The sequence below is a fragment of the Athene cunicularia genome, assembly GCF_003259725.1.
Source record: "Athene cunicularia isolate RWA chromosome 8 unlocalized genomic scaffold, athCun1 chr8_part1, whole genome shotgun sequence".
Lineage (NCBI taxonomy): Eukaryota > Metazoa > Chordata > Aves > Strigiformes > Strigidae > Athene > Athene cunicularia.
In genome coordinates this window covers 10,813,085-10,835,455 of record NW_020799109.1, presented here as the reverse complement: position 1 = coordinate 10,835,455, position 22,371 = coordinate 10,813,085, and the positions used below count along the sequence as shown (strand labels likewise).

The window sequence follows — 22,371 nt, the reverse complement described above, 5'->3', positions numbered from 1 at the left end:
ACAAAGGACGAAAACATCTCTGGAGTTCCCCCACCCCACTGCTCTTTTGCTCCTCCTCCTGAGTTTTCTTTTTTCAATACAACAGTTAGAAAGACCATATAAAGTGCCAGAGGAAGATTTCAATAAGCAAGGGAAGCTAATGAAAAGCACAAGATATTAATGAATACAAACTCATCTGGAAGCCTCTAATCAGCATGGCTTGACTGCACACATTAGATAATACCTAAACTTTTAATCTTATATGAAGTAAAGGGCTTCCCCTTGGTTTTTCACTAGAAACTGGATAACAGTGTCCAGTAGATGAGTGACATTTTCTAACAGGATGAAGTTGAGAGTCCCTTAATTTCTTTTAATTTTCTACTTAGTGCCACCTGTAATACAACTTCACCTTGTCTTCAATTGTCTCCAAGCTCAGGCTAATCAACTTAACGCTGCAGCTAGTCCGTCAGAAAAGAGAAAACCACCAGAGCCATCTTATCCAGGAAATAAACATGAGCTTGTAAACAGGTAATACCTAAACTGGGAACAATTCCTTCACTGTGTGGAATATTTGCAGAATGACTGATAATAGGAACTACAGCTCTGAAGACACTAAGTTCTCTGGGGCTGACAGCCTACTGTGGTCACCAAAGCCAAGTTAAATATTTGCAGTGCTACATGAGTAAAGTTATTCAAACAATATGAACCACACTGGTGTAATAACAGTAGAATTTAGCAAGTGTTACAGAAGATGGGGGGAGGAAGAAGCAGGGAAGGAATGATGTTCCAGGGCTTTTTAAAACTCAGTGTGCAATTGCCATCTGGAAGCCAGTGTATGCCTACAATTTTTGCTGAAGCATAAAGGTTTAGAAGAGGAGACTTAAGTGATGTCTGTCTGGTTTTCTCCATTCCAGGGTCAAAGACTCTCCCAAAGAAAGGTGCCTAAGAACTGAGGGGAGGAAAAAAGAAAGGAAAATTAAATATTTTTAAATGATAGATTCTGCTTGTGAAAGCTGTATAATCAGAAGGACCTTCTCACTTGAATTTATTTCTCCATCTTTGTAAAAGGATAATTCACCCCAAATATAACAATTCTGAGAATTTTAAGCTTTTCATATTTTTTTCTTCCCAATCAGTGCGATCTCCAAAACTAAACAACCACCTAAAAAAAAAGAAGGTCTCCAAAGGCCTGAAACTCCACTAATTGCATTCATAGATTATTGCTGTTGGGAAGAAAAGCAGAGAAGGAAAGTTTCCAGTTACCACAGAGGAACTTATTGAAAAACACCTCTCTCCAAAAGCTACTGGCTCTTTCATTAAGATGAGCTTTAGGAGTACAAGAGGGAGACACTGCAAGGAAGAGGGAAAAAAAGTCTTTTCCAAACTGCTACATCACAGTATTATTTGTCAAAACAATGAGTTGTGGTTGATGGTAAAAACAGCAGTGTCAAATTCAATAAGCTATTACAGTGCAACATGTAAAAATAGTCTAATAGCAATTACCTTGCCCAGATAAAAATTAACATGTCTGGGAGGATTTCCATAGTAAATTTTTTCCTGGGGTTCATGACACAGCTATAAAAAAAATTAATTGAACTGAAAATATGCAAAGTTCAAAGAATTCTGTGGATTCTCTTTAAAAAATTAAAGTAGCAGTTAAGATTTTTCTTACAGCACTTTTTGCCCTGTGGGTCTGCATTAAACTCTGTTGTCCATACTCTACATTGCCAGCATGCATTACTGCAGACAAAACCACTCTGAGCACCCAGGAAATGCTTTAGACTTAAGGCACTTTCATGCAGCCCTGCACCCAGCAGCTGTAAGGTGCAGTATGTGAGGCAGATAAGGAGAACTCATGGAATAGGATGCACTGGAGGAGCCAGGTGCACAGAAAGGCTGGCTCGACCCTTACAGCTATCTCAGCATTGTTCCAATGCCACATATACAGCACCTTAAAACCAAGATGCCCAGATATACTTTTAGACCCACAAAACATCTAATAGCATACCAGATACTTGGGACGGAATCAGAAGGATTGACTAGGCAGCACACCGGCAAGAAGAAAGACTGAAAGATGGCAGGAGAGGCACGTCAGGCAGAGCAGATCCAGCTGCTGGCTGAAACAGTACTGTCCACCCCTCCAGCACAGATCAGGCGTTCCTACCACACTGTCACGGCCCTGCGCCCTGCCTGAGAAAACTCCAATATGTGTCAGATCCTGGACTGAACAAGTAGAGCTACAGCTTCAGATCGTGGCAGCAGAGCATTTGTGCACTTTTTTACTGTCATCCAGTATGAATTAACAGCCATAAAACTTCTGCTGTAACAATTAGTTATTGTTTGTGAAGCACTGCAATTTCAAGATATCCCAATCAACATATAACTCTCCCTTCCTCATCTTCTGTACACAAAGCTGTCAGGGTTTTAATTTCCTCCAAGAAGGAATTATCAAGCTGTATGACTCATTCTGTGCATATATATACATCTACTTTACCCTGACCTCTCTCTCAGAAATTAAGATAAACCTGCTTAACAAAGTTCAACAAATAATTTAAGATGTGCAAAAAGGTATTAAGTGGCTTTCATGTGCTAGACCGTATGTTGTTATCTGCTTCAGTTTAATAGCATAGGCCTACAGAACCTGCAACACACAAATAAATGTTTGCCTCCCATCCAAAATGGATGCTTGCTCATGAATCCATTCCATGGTAGATGTGCCTGGGATAAGATCGTACACTATTGTTACTAAGCCATGGCTGCTCCTCACTAACTGGCTCACAGCTTCATGTCCCCTGAAGTGTATGCTGCCTGCTAACCTCCTGGCAGCAGCTCAGATCTGGTCTCTGAATGCTCAGCAACATCTCATGCTGACACCAGAGCCTGTACTACTACGCAAGTTTCTCCAAGTCTGAGGACACTGCGTGCCAGGAAATTAAGAAATGCAAGCGAATAGAGAGTCATCAGATCAGGAAGATGGCCGGAAAACACAGAGAGACTTGAGGAGATGCTGCAGTTAGGTTGGAGAGGCATGCAAGTACAGCAGGAAGCCCTGCAGATTCTTGTAGCTGCAGAAACAAACCACTAGCTACAGATTAGAGCTGAATACTGAAAAAGGAATACCCAGTTCCTGGTTTTACAGAAAATGAGCATAGCAAATATGTGCCAGCTCAAAGTTAGTGAGGCAGTCTAATGTCTGCCAGCTCAACTGAGTGGTGCACCTATTAAAGCATCTACTTCACTTTCCTTAAATGTTTCTTAACTATGTGCTTGCAAGGATAGAGGTTCCTGTCAGCCTAAACCATTCTGTGACTCTAAGGAGAAATACTGAAGTACTTCAGAAGAGGCATATGCCGTAGCATCTGGCTTGAGTAGAACTTCAAAAATAATATTGGATTTTCAGAACTGATAAGACTGTGGATTCAAAGTCTTGGTCTAGTGCAGGCTATAATTAAACAATTCCATTCTTATTTTGAAAAAAAACAAACCAAAACAAACAGAAACTGCTCCTTGCCCAACAGTTTTAAAAACAAAAGCCACTTGAGAGGACAATGAAAAAAAAAAAGTAAAATGCTGCCAAAAGGGAAAAACCCAAGGCCTACATAAGATCAACACCTTCCTCAAGCAAGAAACCTGTTCTGCATGATCCACTGTGTTTAACCTCCCATATGTTTAAACATGCAAGAAATCTGTAACAATTCAGACTCTGCCTTCCAATAACAAAATGCTGTATATTACTAATGTAAGCCGTTAACAGGCTTCTAAAATCCTCAAGGCTCTTCTAAAACGGTTTGTGGTTGTTGCCCTGCTTGTTAATGGTACAGGAGGCTATTAAGCACATGTCGTCTAAATCCATTCACCAAACATTTGCCACAAGTTCTAAACTTCTTGTGTCATGGAAACAAACACAAACAAATAAAACACGATTTCCCATCTCATCCTCAGACATAAGCTCTAAGTGACATGTACCCCTCTTACTTATGCATATCATCAGCTGTTCTCTCAAAACACAAGAAGGGTTAATTAAGTTCTTTACAGACAGGTCCAGCACAGGCTAGTGCGAGAGAGGATTCTCCTTGCAGTGACTCAGACACCTCTGGATCAATAGTTTCATCTCTAAAGAAATGAAACCCTGGCAGAAGTTCTCTGAGTGCTAGTAGCATCAGGTACTGGAAGCTAGGAGACCACCTTTTGAACCACAAGCTGAAAAAGGCACAAGACAGTGGCTGATTTTATTCTCCTAGGCTATATTTGAACTGGTGTCTCACCATGTCCGTCTTACCAATAATTCCTTCAGCTAGCCATTTCAGCCCCCTTCTCTAACCTCCAAAAGTCTTTAGAACTCAACTATTACTCTACACACACTTCAAGATTAAAAATGCCACTGCTGTTGCCAGAACACACAACTAATTCCACCACTTGGAACATAACGCAACTCTTAACTTTTAAAAGCTCTGTAAAACCAAAGAACAACTACTATATTGGACAAAATTGCACGTGGATTCCCTGTAACATCAATTTATGATGGCCTTCAGTTGTGTTTTTTCCTACTGAAGGCATTAAATGTCCACCTTTGTCCCCATAAGAAAAACAGTGACCACTACATATAGTTTTATGTCACTAAAGCTATTCTGTTTCTTAAAATTTTGCGGCAACCTTCTTCAGTCTAAAACTTTTCCTCTTTGGTCTCAAGATGTTTCAGGAATCTCTTCTGTTATTCTGAATTATAACTATAAAAAGTTATTCTTTGAAGTCTTTCTTAGATTTATTTGCTTGCCAAGAACTCAAAAATAGCTGAAAAAAGCAAGCAGCTACAAAGTTAGCTCTCCATGAGGAAGCATCCTGTGCTGGTTTCATTTTCTTGGCTTTCTGGGTGGGGAAGGACATTAAAAGCAACTAGGATGAAAGGGGGAAAAAACAAACAAACAAATGGGAAAAAAAAAACACAACAAAACCAAACCAAAAAACCCCACACTGAGCAAGATCCGCCAAGATTTAGTACAATGAAGTGTTATGAAGCTCCATGTCTTCTAGGACATGCTTAGTGAGTGGAAGGGCCTGTAACCTCCCCTGTTTTAACTGATCAGAGGTCCAAAAGAAATTGGCAATAATATTAGCAACGCCTGTCTGAAGGGCTTTATCAGCCATCTAATGCCAAATCTTAGAAACATTTCCTCTCCTGAGCATAGGGAGAAAAAAAAGATCAAATAAACTGCCCCTTGTATCAAAGGACCCCTCACACGTGCTGTATCTTGAAATTTCTGAAAGTGTCTTTATCTTTGCACTTACACTAGAAATATGGTCACTGTGAACTAGTGTGCATCACTCCAGTAGTAGAACGAGAATTGCAGAACTGTCACCCCAAAACATAAAGAAATTCACTGCCCACATATGTGCATCTTTGCCTTGGAGTTGCATATGAAAGTTGTGGCCACACATATCCCTTTAACTGGCACACAGCTATCCAGTCTTCTCATTTTACAGTAGCTCTTGGCAAGCATGCCAGGAACCTGTTTTAATTGCTAACAACATATTTGTCTTTGAGGGGTGGGAAAGGGTTAATCTTTCAATTGAGCAGCTCCTACAAAACAGAAGCAACATTTAACTTTACAAAACATGAGTTTCCCCTCAATCTGTACTCAAAATAAAACAGCAGGACAAACATTTTATTGATTTTGACTCAAAACAGGCAACGCTATTCCTAACAAGAGAATACTCCCGGCTTGTTTTTCCTGAGCAGTTTTACAGGGGGTTTAAACATACAACCCAGTAAAAACTGGTGGAAAGACTCACATGGACAGAAACTTCAGTTTCTCATTTGATACCTAGGTTTTGGCCAGGGTATATTGCCAATGGAATAATTCCTCCTTGTAGGACCCAGATTAAGCTGTAATCTTGATGTTATTCCATATAAGAAAGTGGCAAGGACCCAATACACTAGTAACACACATCTGAAACATCCTTGATTCACCTGTGAAATGTACACACAACTGGAGCATAAATAAGACTTAAATACAATGCAGTGTCAACCCCAAAAAATAATATTTAGCAGCATTTTAAGGGTAATCCACATCTCTCATTTAGAGTATTATCAGTGAGATTTTATGTTCTTACTACTTTTTTTTTTTCATCCTAATAAGCATGTCTGATGAGAAAAGCATACAAGGGCTATGAGTGAAGTACAGTTCTGAGGCCTGATTCTGCAATCTTCCCACTGTGTAGCAAGTAGCATATGATTAATTCACCAGTCACCGTAAAAGAAATTATCACTCAAGGTGAGCAGCAATTACAGAATCTGGCCCAAGAACTGTTCCATATTGAGTATGTATATTATGAAAGAGTCTTACCTCAGTAAGTGCGTGCAGCTGTCCTTGATGCACACAGACACCCATAAACCTACAAGAAACAAGAAAAGAAAAGTGGTTTGGGCTTTCTTCCCCCCCTCTTTTTTTTCTTTGAAGAAACTAAGATAATAAGTACCACCGGATATGCCAAGAAAGAAGGAAAAAGAAAAAATGCAGTGTCACAGATACTGTATACCTCAAGGTTGATTATTTAAACATCTTAGCACAAAACAAAATCACGTGTCTACACTACAATATAATTTGAATTAGCAGTTCCAAGAGAGCACAGGAGAGAGCTCAAACTCAAGACGGAAAGTTACTAGTTTGACTATAAGCAAAGACCAGCATATAATGATTTATTCAGAAAGGAACAGTATCAGAATTCTGTTTTAAGGAAGTTTAAGCCAAGTAATTCACTGCTGGTCTGCATAAATAGAAAATTACTTCCCCCCGCATCTTGCTGCTTAAGCATAAATATGTTACTTCCTATTCCATTCCTAACCACTCAGGAGTATGAGGGCACATACGTGCAGTATACTTCCCCTCCTCAACCCCCTATTTCCAACACTTGGTTCAAAGCAAATTTCGATAGTACCCAGTATACACACATCCCACAAAAGTTACCTACACTGCACAAGGTTCAGACTCCTGCTGTGAATAGTAATGTCTGTCACCCTTAATTTTTCTGGAAAACCTAGAGAATGTGCCATACATTTAACATACGAGGAATAACTGAAAGCTCATTTTTACCACCATACAAGCTGAACTTAAAAGTGACAAAAAGAAAATTAATGGTAAACTTCTCCCATAAGAAAGTTTCATTTAAACTTAAACTGTATGCACTTTAGAGCCTTCCCTGCATAGTTAATGAATTGGTTATTTTTAGATTAACTAATTTTCAGTTTTATCATTTAGATTTTGGCCTTAACAAGTAAAAACACACTGTTATGTCCACAATGTTCAGAAATTTCCATTTCACAAGCTAGGGCTAGAAATGTCTTATTTCATTAAATGTGACAGAGGAATCCTGTGGAGAACAATTTGAAAGAAAAAGACCTTTTGTATTCTCAAACACGTCCAAATTTAAGAACAAAATGATGCAAGACACATGTAGTACTAGTTCAGTTAAGCTGCTTTTGAAGAAATGAATGATTCTCACTGTTCTCTTGTCTAACAGCTGACTGGTAAATTACAAGCAAAGAAAAATAATATAGGTAAGATCCTTTGCATAAGCTGAGCTGTGGAAATCTGTTTTTATAACCAAAGAAGCAGCAGGACTTGTACTTGAACATCTCCCCCCAAATAATATTCTCTAAATTAAATACGCAAATTTTAATTTGAGAGACAGTGAAAATCTGATTTCTCTTGTTCAATGAAGAACAATAGGGCATGACCTGGTATTCAAGGGAAAAGAACGAATTCTTTTAGGTATACCATCTACTCAAAGCATTGTTGTTTCTGAGTTTCACTCCATACAATGATTGCATATGAACCATTTTGTAAGCAAGTTAAGCTTCCTGAGACTAAGAAATCCAGACTTCTCCAGAGCAGAAATCTGTTTCTTCTTAATGCATTCTGAAAGTCTACAAAACCATCATCCAGTATGGTGTTAATAGCTTTATTCACAAGCAAAAAATGGAAGAAAAATCCAAGATTTTTTGAAAAATCCAAGTTCCACTATTAGACAGCTTTTGACATGCTAATGACGCCAGGTTAACCCAGTACTGCATTATTTTCATTCAACAAAAACTGAGGCTAAGTAATTAAAAATAACATTTTCATCTATGTATTAACTCTTCCTTTGTCAAGGTGTATTATGTTACTGTCAAATTAGGAATTCATTGTATTTGGCTTAATTCTAAAAATATTAATTCAATTAAGAATTCATCAGAATTCTGGCAAAATTAAATTTCTTGTCTCATCTTTACCAGAAAAGAAAAGCATCCCTGTCACCCAGAGACTGGTAGAACTTAACTTTTTCTGCCAACCTGTTTTTAGTCAAGGGAAGTCTTAATGGAAACATATTGATTACCTTTGTCAACCTACACTTAAAGCAGAAAAGACACACTGGCTCAAGTTACGAAGAGTAAGAGTTCAAAAATTCTTAGACATTTAGGGCTTCTACTGGGAAACAGACATACATTAAAATGTAAAACGTTAAATGAGAAATTAAAAACAAAGCTCAATATCATGATCTCATGGAAAAAAGCTGGGCATGAAAATACATTTATAAACCCTACATATTTAGAATTTATTACCCAGGAAAAGAGAAACCAGATATACTGATAAAGACAGAATTAATGAGTTTACAAGCAACATACTGAAACCATTTAAACTGTGTCAAGAATCTCAGTTTTCAGGCTCTGGAAAATAGATTGAAAGAACAGACCTCTAGTGATCCAAATTCCTGGAAAACTTCTTCTTAGCTGCTGTATCAAGCAATAATAAGCCTCTTGGCTAAGCCAAGTACTGCTGCAAAACAGCACTGGAAAGATTTTTCACTAAAAGATAATACATACAACTGCTACCAGGAAATACAATTACCAAGCAAGATTTAACATAAAATTTCAATTTCTGAGATTGCCCCAGATGAGATTCCAAATTTTGTGGATAGGAAGCTGACATGCTGGTGCAGTACAGCTGAGATTATTCCTGTTGGCTAGACGCACTGTCTCCAGAGCCAAAAAGTGCTTGTAGGTGAACTTCTGCAGAATGTCTTGTCGGCCAAAGGTTACACTTCCTATAAGCATTTCTAGTTGGAAGAAGCTTCAATGAGCCAGTCAGCCACAAAACAGGAGACTGTTTGCAGATTTAAGGAAGTTAGTTTTCAAGACAGTGATCTGGCCTTATCAGAAAAACTGAAGCACTTCCAAAATCCTAACTAGTAGTTGGAAAAATTTCTCCAGAAGCTGCAAATATGAACGATGCTATTTGAGTCCTCCCTACTAAATACAGTGCAGCACATTTCCACCACAAAATGCTTTCTAACAAATGTCAGTGATGTTCAGATGTTGAGGTGTCTTGCCATAAACCAGGTTATTCCTCAATCAATCTGGAATACCTGCTATGCAAGAGCAAGAGAAGGTACTCTGGATATTTCCTAGTCTGTTACAGCAGTTACCCAAACTGCTTTCAGGTCTGCCTGACTGCAAGGGAGAAAATTCTGGACAGAAAAGGCAAGACTAAGAACTGTAGCCTCAGACCGCAATCTTTGCCTCCTTGATAAATCAAGCAAAACTAATATCCAGATTATACACTGCCACTGCAGACATCTAGACATTGAACACATGCTTCCCATTAAAGGAACTTCACTGCGACAGTTCTGTGAATAAGCCTCGGCAGCTACAGTTGAACATAATGACTTAGTGCCCTCTGAAATCAACTGCTTGTATGAGAAAATTCAGCAGTTTGATGATAACATTAAACATAAGAAACAAACAAAACACAATGCAAAAGTCTCTCATGTGAGCGCAGTAACACAAAGGGAAACAAGGTCAAAAGACACATATTATTTCATTGCACTGACTGTTGAAGAAGGAAAAGGGTGAGTAAGAATATTAAGTCTGCATCAAGACCCTTCTTAATGTTTTAGGTACCATGCTAGATTAAAAACGTATTTTAAGTTTTCTACACTTGCATTTTGAATTCAAACATAGATGCAAGACACATTTATTCTATATTTTCATATTATATACAACACATACAGCTGTCTTGTGCACAGCATTTCTAAAATACTACTTTTTGATAACCACATTACACAGAGAGAAGCAAAAGTATTTCTCCTCTGTTAAAGCACTGTTCAATACAGGACAAAGGATGTTAAAAGACAAAAGTAATCTTTCTGCCTGTTGTAACAAAGTCATTCACAAGTAATGTCACAAAAAGGAAGGTTTGAAAGGAGAAAACCACACACAAAAAACCCCAGTACTGTGTTCCCAAGGTGCTAGATTTGTCTGAAAGGAGATGAAATAAAATTCTCCTTGAAAAAAGTTCATGCAGTACGCGCACTGCTTGCTTATTTGTGTGTGTGTGCGCACACAAGAAGATGGATTTAATCAATGAGTCAATCTGCCTGCACACTCACTGCCAAACACACAGCAATACCTCCAAGCACTCCCATGAGAGCACTTAAGACATGAGCTAAGGCTTTCTGTGTACAGAATGTTTTAAATGAAGTCCCCAAGGTACAGATCAAATAAAGAAATACTTTTTCATGGAAACAGTAGTGATATTAAAGACTGAAATTCTATCTCAAAATTGAAGATATACCAATTTAACAGACAGCACAGGAGATGCAGGATCTGTGTTAGCACACATCTGTGAAAATGAGAAAAACACACCTGTAAGACATTACCAGAATGAAAAGGTATTGGGGCTCTCAGCCTGCAGTTCTAAGGCTCCCAGCCTAGGACACAAAGACATAGATTTTCTAAGTCCTTTCCAGCCCTATTTTCTTATTTTGATTTGGGTGGAAACTCTAGACTTACAACAACAGATCAGCATACAGAGAAGCAGCAAAGCAGTAAAAGACGTTTACAGGCAAACACCAGACCTTTCATAACACTGGTACCAGATCTAACCCAAGCCTTCAACAGCACTGAGCTTTAAATGGGACACAAGCTAGTAAGAAAAGTGAAGAAATGCTCCAAACCTCTGTGTGCTCTAACCCCAGCTATTACATTCTTGCTGTGTATCAGCCAGCATATACTAAAGTGGCTATAGTAAACATCATGTGGTGCAAAACAGACCATCAGCTCACTTTTCCATTCCTGTTCTCACCATCTGTTTTGAGAGAAGATGTGATAAAGCCAGCACATCCCACACCCAGGGCAAGAAATGTAGATCAGAGGCAGGAAAGCATTTTAGTTCTTCATGTTTAGCTTGCATGGAGCAGTGAGGTAGAAAGAGGAGATGAGTTTGATGGTAGAAACAGAGCAGAACATTCCATGAACACCATTAGTCTGCTTGCACCCTATCGACTCCAAAATATCCCCAAGCTGGTCCCTGGGAAAAAAGGCAAAACAAAAAAAAAAAACAGCTCTTTCATACATCGTTTCTTACAATCACCAGACAGTGACTGAACAAAAAATTACTATATAACAGTTAACTCTGCCTCTGGAATCACACCTGATAACTGAAACAGGAAGCAAGAAGGAGGGAGACAAATAGAAAACCTCTAAAGCTCCTTTATGCAAGATGCAAGAGCTGAAGCCTTCTATTCCAAAATATCTTTAACAGACTGACAAAGAGGCTCCATTTTTGCCAAAGTAATCCCTCTAATAGAGGGAAGTTTCTAATTTTCTTGATGGAAAATATATTAGAAATTTTTAAAAATATATGTATATATTTGACCACTAGAATCTTCATGATGCTACCACGGGGATAGTATACTTACTGAGGACTTGGTAAGTAAGCTCTTAGAAAACTAAACTCTTCACTTACATCAGTCTTCTGATCAAGACGGATCCACATAGCTGGCCAAGAGCAGAATTTCAGCATAAAAATACTGAAATGAGCGGGGATATTTCAAGTTAGCCTCTCACTCTGTGCCCAGAAATACAAGTTATTTTTACAGCCTAAATAACCAGATTGATACTTCACCAAGTATTAGAACACAACTCCGTCTCCTAAAATAGTACAAAAGTGTCACTAAGGAAAAAACACAGACTTGCCCCCAGGTAATCTCTGCCAAGTTAAGAAACAGAAGAAAGTCAGAAACTACTGACAAACTCACACTCCAGAACGGTGATTACAAGCTAGGATAAAAACCTTAAAAGGTATCTGGAATGGTGAAAATAAGTTGGTATGGACAGCGCAGAAGCAAAAGCAGTTTTAAATAGTCAGCAGTATTTATTGCTCACATCAGTGCAATCAATGACAAAAATACAGAATCTTTGCAGTAACATCTTGAAGTTAACTGTGCACACATCGGAATTGATAGCTTGTAAAAAGTTGCTATGTGTTTTAGAGCACTGGCAAAGGGATGGGGTTTTTTATTCACTCAAAGGATAATAATGATCTTTGGCTATCAAACACACTACTAGGAAGAGATCTCTCTTCCATAGCACTTACTTCATATAAACCAGGGAAAAGTTCTAGGATAAAAACATTGATTCAATTACAAATTTTAGGTACCAAAACATCAAAAAATTTAAAAACATAACTACATACCCAGGTTAAGAAAGATTTTAACATACTAAAATAAAAGCATCATTTCTGAATCTGACATTCACTTTTTAAAACATAACTGACTGAACTGCACATGTTGAAATAGGTTAAGAGCAGATTTTTGGATGCTGTAAAGACAATATACATCCAGTTTCATAATTTTACAAGCCATTTGATATCAGAGCACCTTGCAGCCCTCTACCTGCTACAATTAACCACTGCACAACATGATCTTAGCATTTCAGCCTAAGAATCCACTGGTATCCTTACTGGCAAACAACAGATCAGCACTAAGGAAAGTAACTTGTTTACAGTTTAAGTTAAAAGTAGGTAGTCCTAGATCTTACAGAATATGAAGCAGCTCAGATCTATATATTACGTAAAATCAGAGTACCCCTTCAAGGCATGTGGAGGAGATCCAGTGACCAACCAATAAACTTGATGCTAGTGACAAAACAGATTACTCTGTAATAGAGGAAGAACTTCAGACAGATTTAAGAAAATAACATTTAACAGCAAACTGAGGTAGCTCATAGCCCCTGGAAAGGGGAAGTTACACATTAAGGCTTCTTGGAAGTGGATCATTCCCTTTAAATACTAATACAAGTTTAAAATTTCCAAAAATAATCCCAGAAAATGTTTCAGCAGGAACATGTTGCTGACATTTTCCTAATGGCCTCTTAGCAATACTACTCCAGCTGCTCTTACTTGACAACACCTTGTTTTCACCTCTCACCACTTTACTATAAAAGCAAATTATTACCATATATTATTTTTAATGTATTTCTGAAGTGGGAAATAGATCCTAAACTAATTTTTACAACACTAGAAGAAGCACCAATCATTATAGGTTTCTGAAACATAAATACAAACGTTTGTATGCATGTGTGTGTATACATATACACAGATATATATAGACACATAGGCAGGTAACATTTTAAAAAGGGCAGAAATCTTCTCCCAGATATAAAAGGACTGGAAACACTGCAGTAAGTGATTTTTAAAGCAAAAATAAAATGGCACATACCTAACACACAAAACCACCAAGTTAATGTCCTACAAATAAAAATAATCATTTTCACTCTGCATCATTCAATTAAAAAAAACCTAAAACTAGTTTTCTCATTTGCATTTTCTGTAGGAATGTCCTTGCTCCTTGCAGCAAGGGTACTTACCTAATACATAAGAAAAACGCAATATTTTTTACCAGAGAACCAACTCTGAAGAAGCCTCAAACGAAGCAATTCATAAAGCAAATGTAGTTTCTTCTTTAAAACAAATTCCGCAAAGATAAACCATTTCTTTTTCAGTCATTTATTTCTTAGGTATTCAGTCATAACTGCTTAGCTGAGCACACAGAAAAAAGATTTCTCTATCAGTCCTGTATAATAACTGGGAGACCAAATGGAATTTCTTTTCTGCTTCATGCATAAATCAATACATTATTGTTCTTCCTTCAGGACCATCTGTGCAACACCACTGACTTCAAATTATTCATAGAGTCTAAGGCCAGAGGGGACAGGTATATCATCAATATGATCTCTGAGACATTGTCAGATATTTAAATTTCAGCAATTACTCAGAACTGAGCACAATAACTTTTGTTCTCAGCAACACCTGTGTAACTCCATTCAAGGTGGGGGCAGTGTTACATTAATCTGCAACTGAATGCTTTTTGCCTGTCAAACTATCCCCTTCCTAGCTTTCCCTCACCCCAGCACAAATTAAATACTTTATTTTGAACGGAATTTTAAAGCTAGATGTTTTTTAAAATAAGATTTACAAACTACACAAAGCTGATAAAGAAATTGATGAAGTGTACTGACTTAATGATTCTGATAATGTCAATCCTATGCAGTTATTCTTTCCACAAACCTTACTGAAAAAGCATCTGTATCACACCCCAGAATCATATGCTGCTTATCTAAGGGTTCTGAAGAAAAGGAAGTGGAAGTCTTTTCTTCCTCCTCCCCTTCTTCCATTAAAGTAAAAGCTGACCCCAACATATTTACAACAAATAAAGCTATGATAAATGCTGGAAATAAGAAAGCTCTATGAAAGACAACCTATCTCTAAGATTCAGAAAAAAGCCACTATACCTTAAGATGTTTGGATGTGAGAGTCTATTCATGAGTTGAACCTCTTTCAGCATGTTTGCTCTGTTGCTGTTCAGTGTGTTCATCTTCAAAGCCATTACCTGGTCTGAAGTTCTGTGCCTTACCTATAGGATGAAAGCAACAAATGGTAAGGATATGAAATGCAAGACTGAAAGAACAGTAATGTTGTAGTACAACTTAGAGATCCTTCATGACAAACCATTGGATCTATACTCTGATTTCTGTAGTCTTTATCACACAGATGACTTTCTATAGGCATACTATCCAAATGTGAAAAGGTATTTTGCTCTTCTCTTGTGATGACAAAAAGCTTGAGAAGTTGAAAAAAAAAATTATCAGCTTCTTCGTACAAGTGAAGAAAGACACTTATTTGTGTCTTTCACTGGGAAAACCTCAGGGAAGGTTTCCTACTGCAAGACCTATGAAATTCACCTTTGTTCCACCCATATCCCTCCTCTTTTCCCACTGCAGTGATTGGTGTCATTGCTCCATAGAACATGTTATGAAAGGACCTGTTGGTTACAACTACAGGGCAGATTTCAGAGGTATTCAGTGTTTATTTCTGAATTAAGACCACAAACTAGCTTATACATTCAGTGGACAGAAAGCATTCATACCAATGCCTGCTGCAAACCAGAGACATTCCTGGACATGATACCACCTAGTCTAGAATGTTAGTCGTGTCTGCAAAGGGTCAGCATGAAAAAGAGGATTTCTCTAGGAACTAGACAGAACCAGCTCACAGTTCAGGTACCTTCCCCAGTCAGAAATGCATGACTCTGGCTATTTCTAAGTTGATACTCTCAAACGAGCCGATTTGTCATCAAACAGACCAATGTTACATAGATGTGTGCTACTATCAGAAAGTTGCCACAATAGTTCAAGTCTTGAAAAGCCTTAACATTTCCTCGCAGTTGAGCTTTCCCACATGCGTATCAGTAGTATTCATGGGAATTGTGTCCCATTTTCTTCCTACATCAGTACCTGCACCTCAGAAAGAAAATGTGTACTTCTCAAAGCACTGAATTACCACCATGGCAAATTTATTCATGTTTATAGAGATTAGAAAAAGTTTAGAAAAGTCTGCGATGCAAGAATTTAAGATTTTCATCAGTCTTCTAGTTTAAAACAGAAATCCACATTGTGATGTAGGTACATACAAACTACCTGTATTTTAAACAATGGTAGCCTGCTTCCTTTTATTCTAGAAGACTGCTCATCTTTTCCAATAAAAGGCTTCTTTAGCTGTGATGTGTAAGTTACAGAAAGAACAGCTGAACTCATGACAAGCAGATGCAAGGAGAAATCTGAGTGTGCTTTTTGGAGGCAAGGCTCAGTGGTAGGTCCAAGGTAGAAAGTGATACCCATTTTCAAGCTGTATTTGCACGCCGTATCTTCAAGAACAGGGCACGTACTTCGGCTAAACACTCTCACCTAGACACAGAGCACCATGAATGCAGCACAGGGATGTACTAGGAGGAAACTGTCCTGTTTCAGATGTGTGCCTGGCTTAATGCTTTTGAGTTGCCTATTCCCATCCTAGTTTGAAGTATAGGATAGCACTGGAAAAATCGCAGTTAAGTGTGGTAAACATCGAGGGACAGAGTGAATAGAAAAATAGACCACAGATGCTTTTTCTCCTGCTTCCTACCCTGCCCATGCACACAAGCTCATCAGATGCCTCACCCACAGTCACCCAGTAATTCCAGCGCAAGAAGGATCACAGAAAGAAGGTGGAGAAGGATATAGAAACCAGCACTGAGAGCAGAAACCAACAGCAAGTTCATAAGCATGGGACTCCTCCTTTCAGTGGCAATACTGGCTTTAAAATAAAACTGGTCAAACTACAGCTTTTGTGCATTATAACATGATAATCTAGAGTCCTCTTGCATACAACCTGTCTTGCCTGTTTGGCATGCTTATTGGTTTTAAGTGGGATGATTACATGTTAAGTTGATGAGGTTTATTGTTACTTGTCAGGTTTCTTGTGTCTATTGTGCACTTTCATTAATTTTTAATTTTACGTAGTATTTGCATACACAGCCAATTTGAATGAGCAAGCTAAACTGGACAGATCAATGTCTATATACAGACTTTTAAAACATACATTTTAGTTATATATTAGTTTAATTAGCAGTAATGCTTTGGCTGAGGAACAAAAAATTTTTAAAATGCTTTCATAGACTTAAGAAAGGAAGATTTGTTGCAACAATGCAAGTTTAAATTAAGAAAAAAAGGACAATTTAAGAACTTTGAATCTATACACAGCAGCTAAATCAGCACAATTCCTCTGGGAGAAGGGTTAGGAGCCTTGGGTGTTGTGGTGGAGTAATTTTGGGTTTGCAGGGAATGGGAAAAAATTTGAAGGAACTTAACTCTTACAGTCAGAGAGATGCTTGCAACAGAACCTCCTCAGAAATCAGCTTTCCACTAACCTAGAAGCTTCACAGTCTGCCAACATGGAATGAATAGAGGTAGAAGGTGAGCAGGAACTTGGATGGAGTGTGGTCTTAAACAGTATTTGCCTTCTCATTAACTCTGCTAGCCACCTCTTAATTTCCTGCCCATTTCTATAATTCACTCACTTCTGTGCCGAAATTTAAGTCCTTTTCCCTCAACTCTGAGGTAAAGTAGAATCTATCATAGGACCTTCTTCCTTGTTCTTTGCCTTTTCCTTGTTTGACCACTCTTCTTGAGCTAGGGAAACCTCAGAAAAGAGGGTGGATAACTTTTGGGGGCACTGTGTCCTACATGCTTCCTGGATTTTCAGGTCAACACAAGGGGAAGTTGTTAGCAACTGCTTCTCAAAGGGCTGATTGTCCACAGTACTAACTCCACATCCAGAGAAAATGGAGCCACTTTTGCAAGGACAAAATTTTTCATCCTCCATCTCAGAAGGATATTCTGCAGTCTTTTCAGTCTTGATAGACTGAACAAGTTTCTGGGGTGGGGGTGGGGGTGTTTGGTTTATAACATAATTTTCCCCATGCTTTGAAATAGCTCAGATTTCTAGCATATATAGCATATTCTGTCCATGTAAGTGCTTTCTAAACAGCACTCAACACTGTGCTACACTTTGTTTCACTTAAAGGGACACTGTAAGGTAACAGCAGTGATTTCATTTGAACTTTCATATACTGTTCTGATGTTGATGTATTCCTGCCAAATCTAACAGAACTGCAAATTACCTAATCAAACCACAGGAGAGGTTTGAAAACAGGAACTCTTCCTCTCTTGCTAGCTACCCTTTAAGCAAGGAGGAAAAAGAACTGGAAGGAGGGGACATCTGCTTAAGAGGACAATACCCAATACTATGCATAAACTCAAATACCAGTTTATATATTATGGAACACAATGCTAATCACTTGGAATATACATAAGGTTAATTGTGCTCTCTCCTCTGAAGCACTGCTGGCAAACAGTATTTCCGAGACAAGAATGGACTGCCAGTAGGGAACAGACAGGTCCTATCTTTAAGGTCTTGGTCAAACTCCGGATCATCTACATAGGGGCTATCAGTTAAACTAGCCTCTATGCCTATTTACCTGTCAGTCACGCTCTAGACAAAATTTGGGTCTATTTTGGCATCCCTTGCCAAAACCCTGCCAAACTGTTTAATCTTTAATATCCTTTCAGGCCCCCTATGTGCAATGAAAGCATGGAAATGACGTTTCAATCACCTGACCGATCCCAAGGAAAACTAGTAAATATTTTGGAAATGTTGCTGATCCAATTTAATATTTGTTTACAAGGCAGTTTGCCTCAGGCATATGCCTGTATACTCAACACAAACAGGGATTCACTCATGCAATTCAAACCTTACACTGATGCAACTTGCAGATTGCTGCAAAGCTTTCAAAGCTGTTGACATTATTATTAATTAGGGTTCCTTGCATATCAGAGCAAGTAACCTTTCAGCGATGTCTGGATGATCATGTCTCCGCTTAGAAATATTCTGACAATCCTACAGCTGCTTTCCCATGCTGCTTTGCACACGCTTCTGACTTCTCATTCTGCTTACCTATGTGTCTCCATCTCCGAGGTCACAGTAACTAGATATTGCTTCCCTGTTTTATTGCTGTCAGGCAGTTAAACTGTCCCTTTGCACTCTGATTCTTCTAGGATCAAAGTACTTTGTAAGTACTTTGACCTGGATATGGCTAGCTGCATGGCCTGCCTCTCACCATGTCTCCAAACCGTGTTCTGATCCTAGAACTTTAGAAGAAAGTGAAAAGCAGAGAAAGCCATAGATCCAGGTACAGAAATATCTCGTAATATTTGAAGGAAATATCATAATAGTGATCAGGCAGGGCTCACATTCAAAAGAACTAATCACCATACAAATGCTGTACCGAGTTCACACGAGAAATATCCTGCAAAAACTAATGGTTTTCATTTTCATCTTGCTGCTTAGCTACAAAGTTCTTTATTATTAAAAAAACCCTAAATATAATTTAGATAATTATTAAGTCACATAGATATGTCAGGGCTTTCTGAAAATCCAAATATTTATATGACTTACACTTTTGCCTAGACTGAAGGGGAGGGACATTTAAGCAATAGCTGAAATCTAGCTTGATAATCATCTCTCACAAGATCTTTTTGAACTGTAGTAACCGTACCTTTCCAGGTGGCCTTGGAATAAGCATCTGAAGAGCATTTCCTAATACTGATGTTGTAAGTCTGCCAATACAGCGCTCATCTTTGTCCCTAGTTTTTCACTGCATTTTCATTATATTCCAAATCATCATCATATGACAGCTAGAAGTATTTTGTCACTATTCTCTTCCAAAACTGCATTTAATTGCTTTCCAGCTTTTCCTTACCTTCCCCTCTGCAGGTATCCAGCCTCACTGCTTAATTACATTTACAGATCTTTACTTATACAGCCTACTACATAAAATGTTTTTGTCCCACTGCCTCTAGCACCTACAGCAATTCTTTATTCTTTTACACACCTCAGTCTTTATCTGGCCATTTCACCTTCAGCTTTCCTGACATGTGTCCAAAGCACGATTTTAAAAGCAGCCCTCTCTAGTCTAAATATGTGACCTCCCCTGAGTTTGCTTCCTGTTCCTGAGCTCACTGTATTAGCCACAAAAACGTTGCATATATTTTTACTTATACTGGCTCACCAACCTTACACTCACCAGTTCAAATGTTGCCTCCACATTCAGTCTGCAGCCTTCAAGTTGGTGACATATACAGCAAAGGTTAAATAGCTTTTCACTTATCTATACCATCTTCTATCACTCTTTGTAACAGTCTGTGCCTTCAACTGATTTGTGAGTATTTTCTCTTGTGATGACAAGAGATGAAGACGTTAGTCACCATTCTAGGCCATTTGCACTAACTATCCTATATAGTATAACTTTGCTTACTGAGTCCACAATAAAGCTAGTGAGATACATGAGATTATAAAAATTATTATTATTGAAGAGTAAAGACTGCACCATAGGACTCCCTACAAAATGACAGAGCAACAGTTCTGAAGCAGACCAGCATCTGGCTCTGATACAAGACCTCTCCAAAAACAGCCTACTTCCTTGCTGTGACAGCAAAAGGAACCTTTAAAAAAAAGTTAGGGTCAGCTGCATTGTATTCAAGTCTCAGAGTCACCACACTCATATGAACATATATTTGTGCCTCGAGGATTAATGTATTAAAAAAATGCCTAAACTCTACGTTTGATTGACGAAAGCTCCCTTTAAGACGACAAACCTGTTTTTCAGCTCAGATCATGCTGTTTGTAAAACTGGATTCTCAAATGTTTTTCTAAACATTAAAATGTACTCACAGTCAGATACGCATGTTTATAGTAGTGATGCCTGTACCAAGTCAAAAATCTCATGTCACTAGGAAAATTTGCAGTGACAAATAGAAGCTTAAAGAAATACATCAGTCCAGATAATAATAAGCTGTTATGTTGATGCTAGGCAGTCAGATTGGGTTGTGGTTGTTTTCAGAGTAGTCGTATATAATGTCACTATACTCTAACCTCTAGCAGCGAGAAAGAAGCCTGCCAAGTGTAACAAAACTTTGCCAAACAAAACTAGTCAGCATGTGTTAGAAGAGCTTTAGCACAGGTTCAGAAGATGTACAGAAACTAGGCACAAAACAAAACCCAAAACGTTTTAAAAGCGTGAAAGTTAACTGTGACTCCACTAAATTCTATTACTAAAACCAGTTTTGAGAAATTCAAAGAAAAAGGTGGAGCCTTTAACATTTTCCCTTTAGTACAAACACTTGGTATTGGTCAAAGATCCTACTTCTATAACTTTAGTAACTTCTAGCATCACCAATTCAGCAAAGTAACAAGTTCAATTACTACAGCATATTCCACACCTACAGTCAAATGAGTTCTATTTTTTTGCCAAACTAAAGTGAACTTATAATTAGTGAGACAGCAGTACCGTTCATACTTTGTAAATCCATTTATGTGTGCCAAAAAACCCTCAATTTTTCTTTTGTATTTTTTCTTCATTGCCCACTGTAATCTAGAACCATGGCCCAAAATACAGCATTCATTTATTTTAAACAAACCATTTATTGATAGGAATCTGTGTGTATCTCTCTGCTGTTAACTTGATCTCTAGCAAATCGTAAAAGCAAAAGAGACTACAGTCTTATTTTGAGAGAAAGCACAAATTAATCAGAGGACTATTTGTTCCACAGTTAGAGATGAGATATAAACAGACACATCCCAGGTGGGGAAGTTGACTGATTATGTAGCCAGTTCAGCAGAATGTAACTATATAAATTTCCCTTTGCAATTAAGAAGGAACATGAACCCATGAAGAAAATGCAGAAGACCACTGTTATACGACAACCTCAGTATAGAGCTCAACTATGTACTTTATACATGAGTCTAATAGTTAGGAAAGAAAAAGAAATATTGAAGTACAGAACTGGAAGCTTATTCTTCATTTTTAATGTTAGCTATCATCATAAGCTGTCATCAGCTCATTTAACAGCCCTGGGCACGCTACTCCACTTACTTTCATTCCCTCTTAAACTGTATCTATAAAATGGAGGTGATATTGCTATCTGCCTGCCAGGGAAACTGCAAGTTTGACATCTACCAATGACTACTGTAACATCCAAAGATAATACATTATCAGACACTGTATCTATGTCCTTATTTTCCTATTTTTAATACTTATGGTTAAATATTTCCTGTGTTACAATGGGTTTATCCTGTATGAAAGATGATGGTATTTACATAATCTGCAGATGCTTTTGAAGCAAAAAGCACTTCAGGCTGAGATTTCCTGAAATATAATTGCACCTTCAGTCTTTTACAGTACATTGACAGCTTGGTACTGAGCACACAGTCGTCCCCCCCAGTACCAATGATGTCATCATTGCTATTCAAACACATTTGTTGGGTTTCTTTTCAAAATCTGTATGGGAACCTTGAGAGAAAGTTTTATTTTGGGCAGAAATAATTTCCTTATATTTCCTTCATAAATTTTCCAAATAAATGTTACTGTGCATGAGTAAGGAAGTCGGTCTTATATTTCAGAACAGAACCCACTGGCATACAGCTATTGCAACTATAATCACAGTTAAAGCACTAAGACTTGACCACAACCACAAATAAGAAGAGAGCAGGGAGTACGAAGTAGCTACATTTTGCTTACTTAAGGATACTTAAGTTTTTATAAATTACTACATTTAATAACTTTTAGGCTATAGCTAAAACCAAAAGATCTAAGTAGATTCTTATTTAAGCCTCCATGGAACTGCTGCTCTTGAGAATTACA

The 22,371-nt window shown here is 38.0% G+C and overlaps 1 protein-coding gene across 1 annotated transcript in view; it reads right to left on the bottom strand.

The window, feature by feature from the left end:
• Nucleotides 1-22,371, bottom strand: part of TESK2 (testis associated actin remodelling kinase 2) — a 70,541-nt gene that overhangs the window by 36,060 nt on the left and 12,110 nt on the right. Inside the window, exons 2-3 of the mRNA XM_026853546.1 lie at nucleotides 14,588-14,709; nucleotides 6,324-6,372 (exon numbers count right to left, since the gene is read on the bottom strand). Of these exons, the coding sequence (XP_026709347.1) occupies nucleotides 6,324-6,372; nucleotides 14,588-14,709 (171 nt within the window). The remainder of the gene's footprint in view (nucleotides 1-6,323; nucleotides 6,373-14,587; nucleotides 14,710-22,371) is intronic.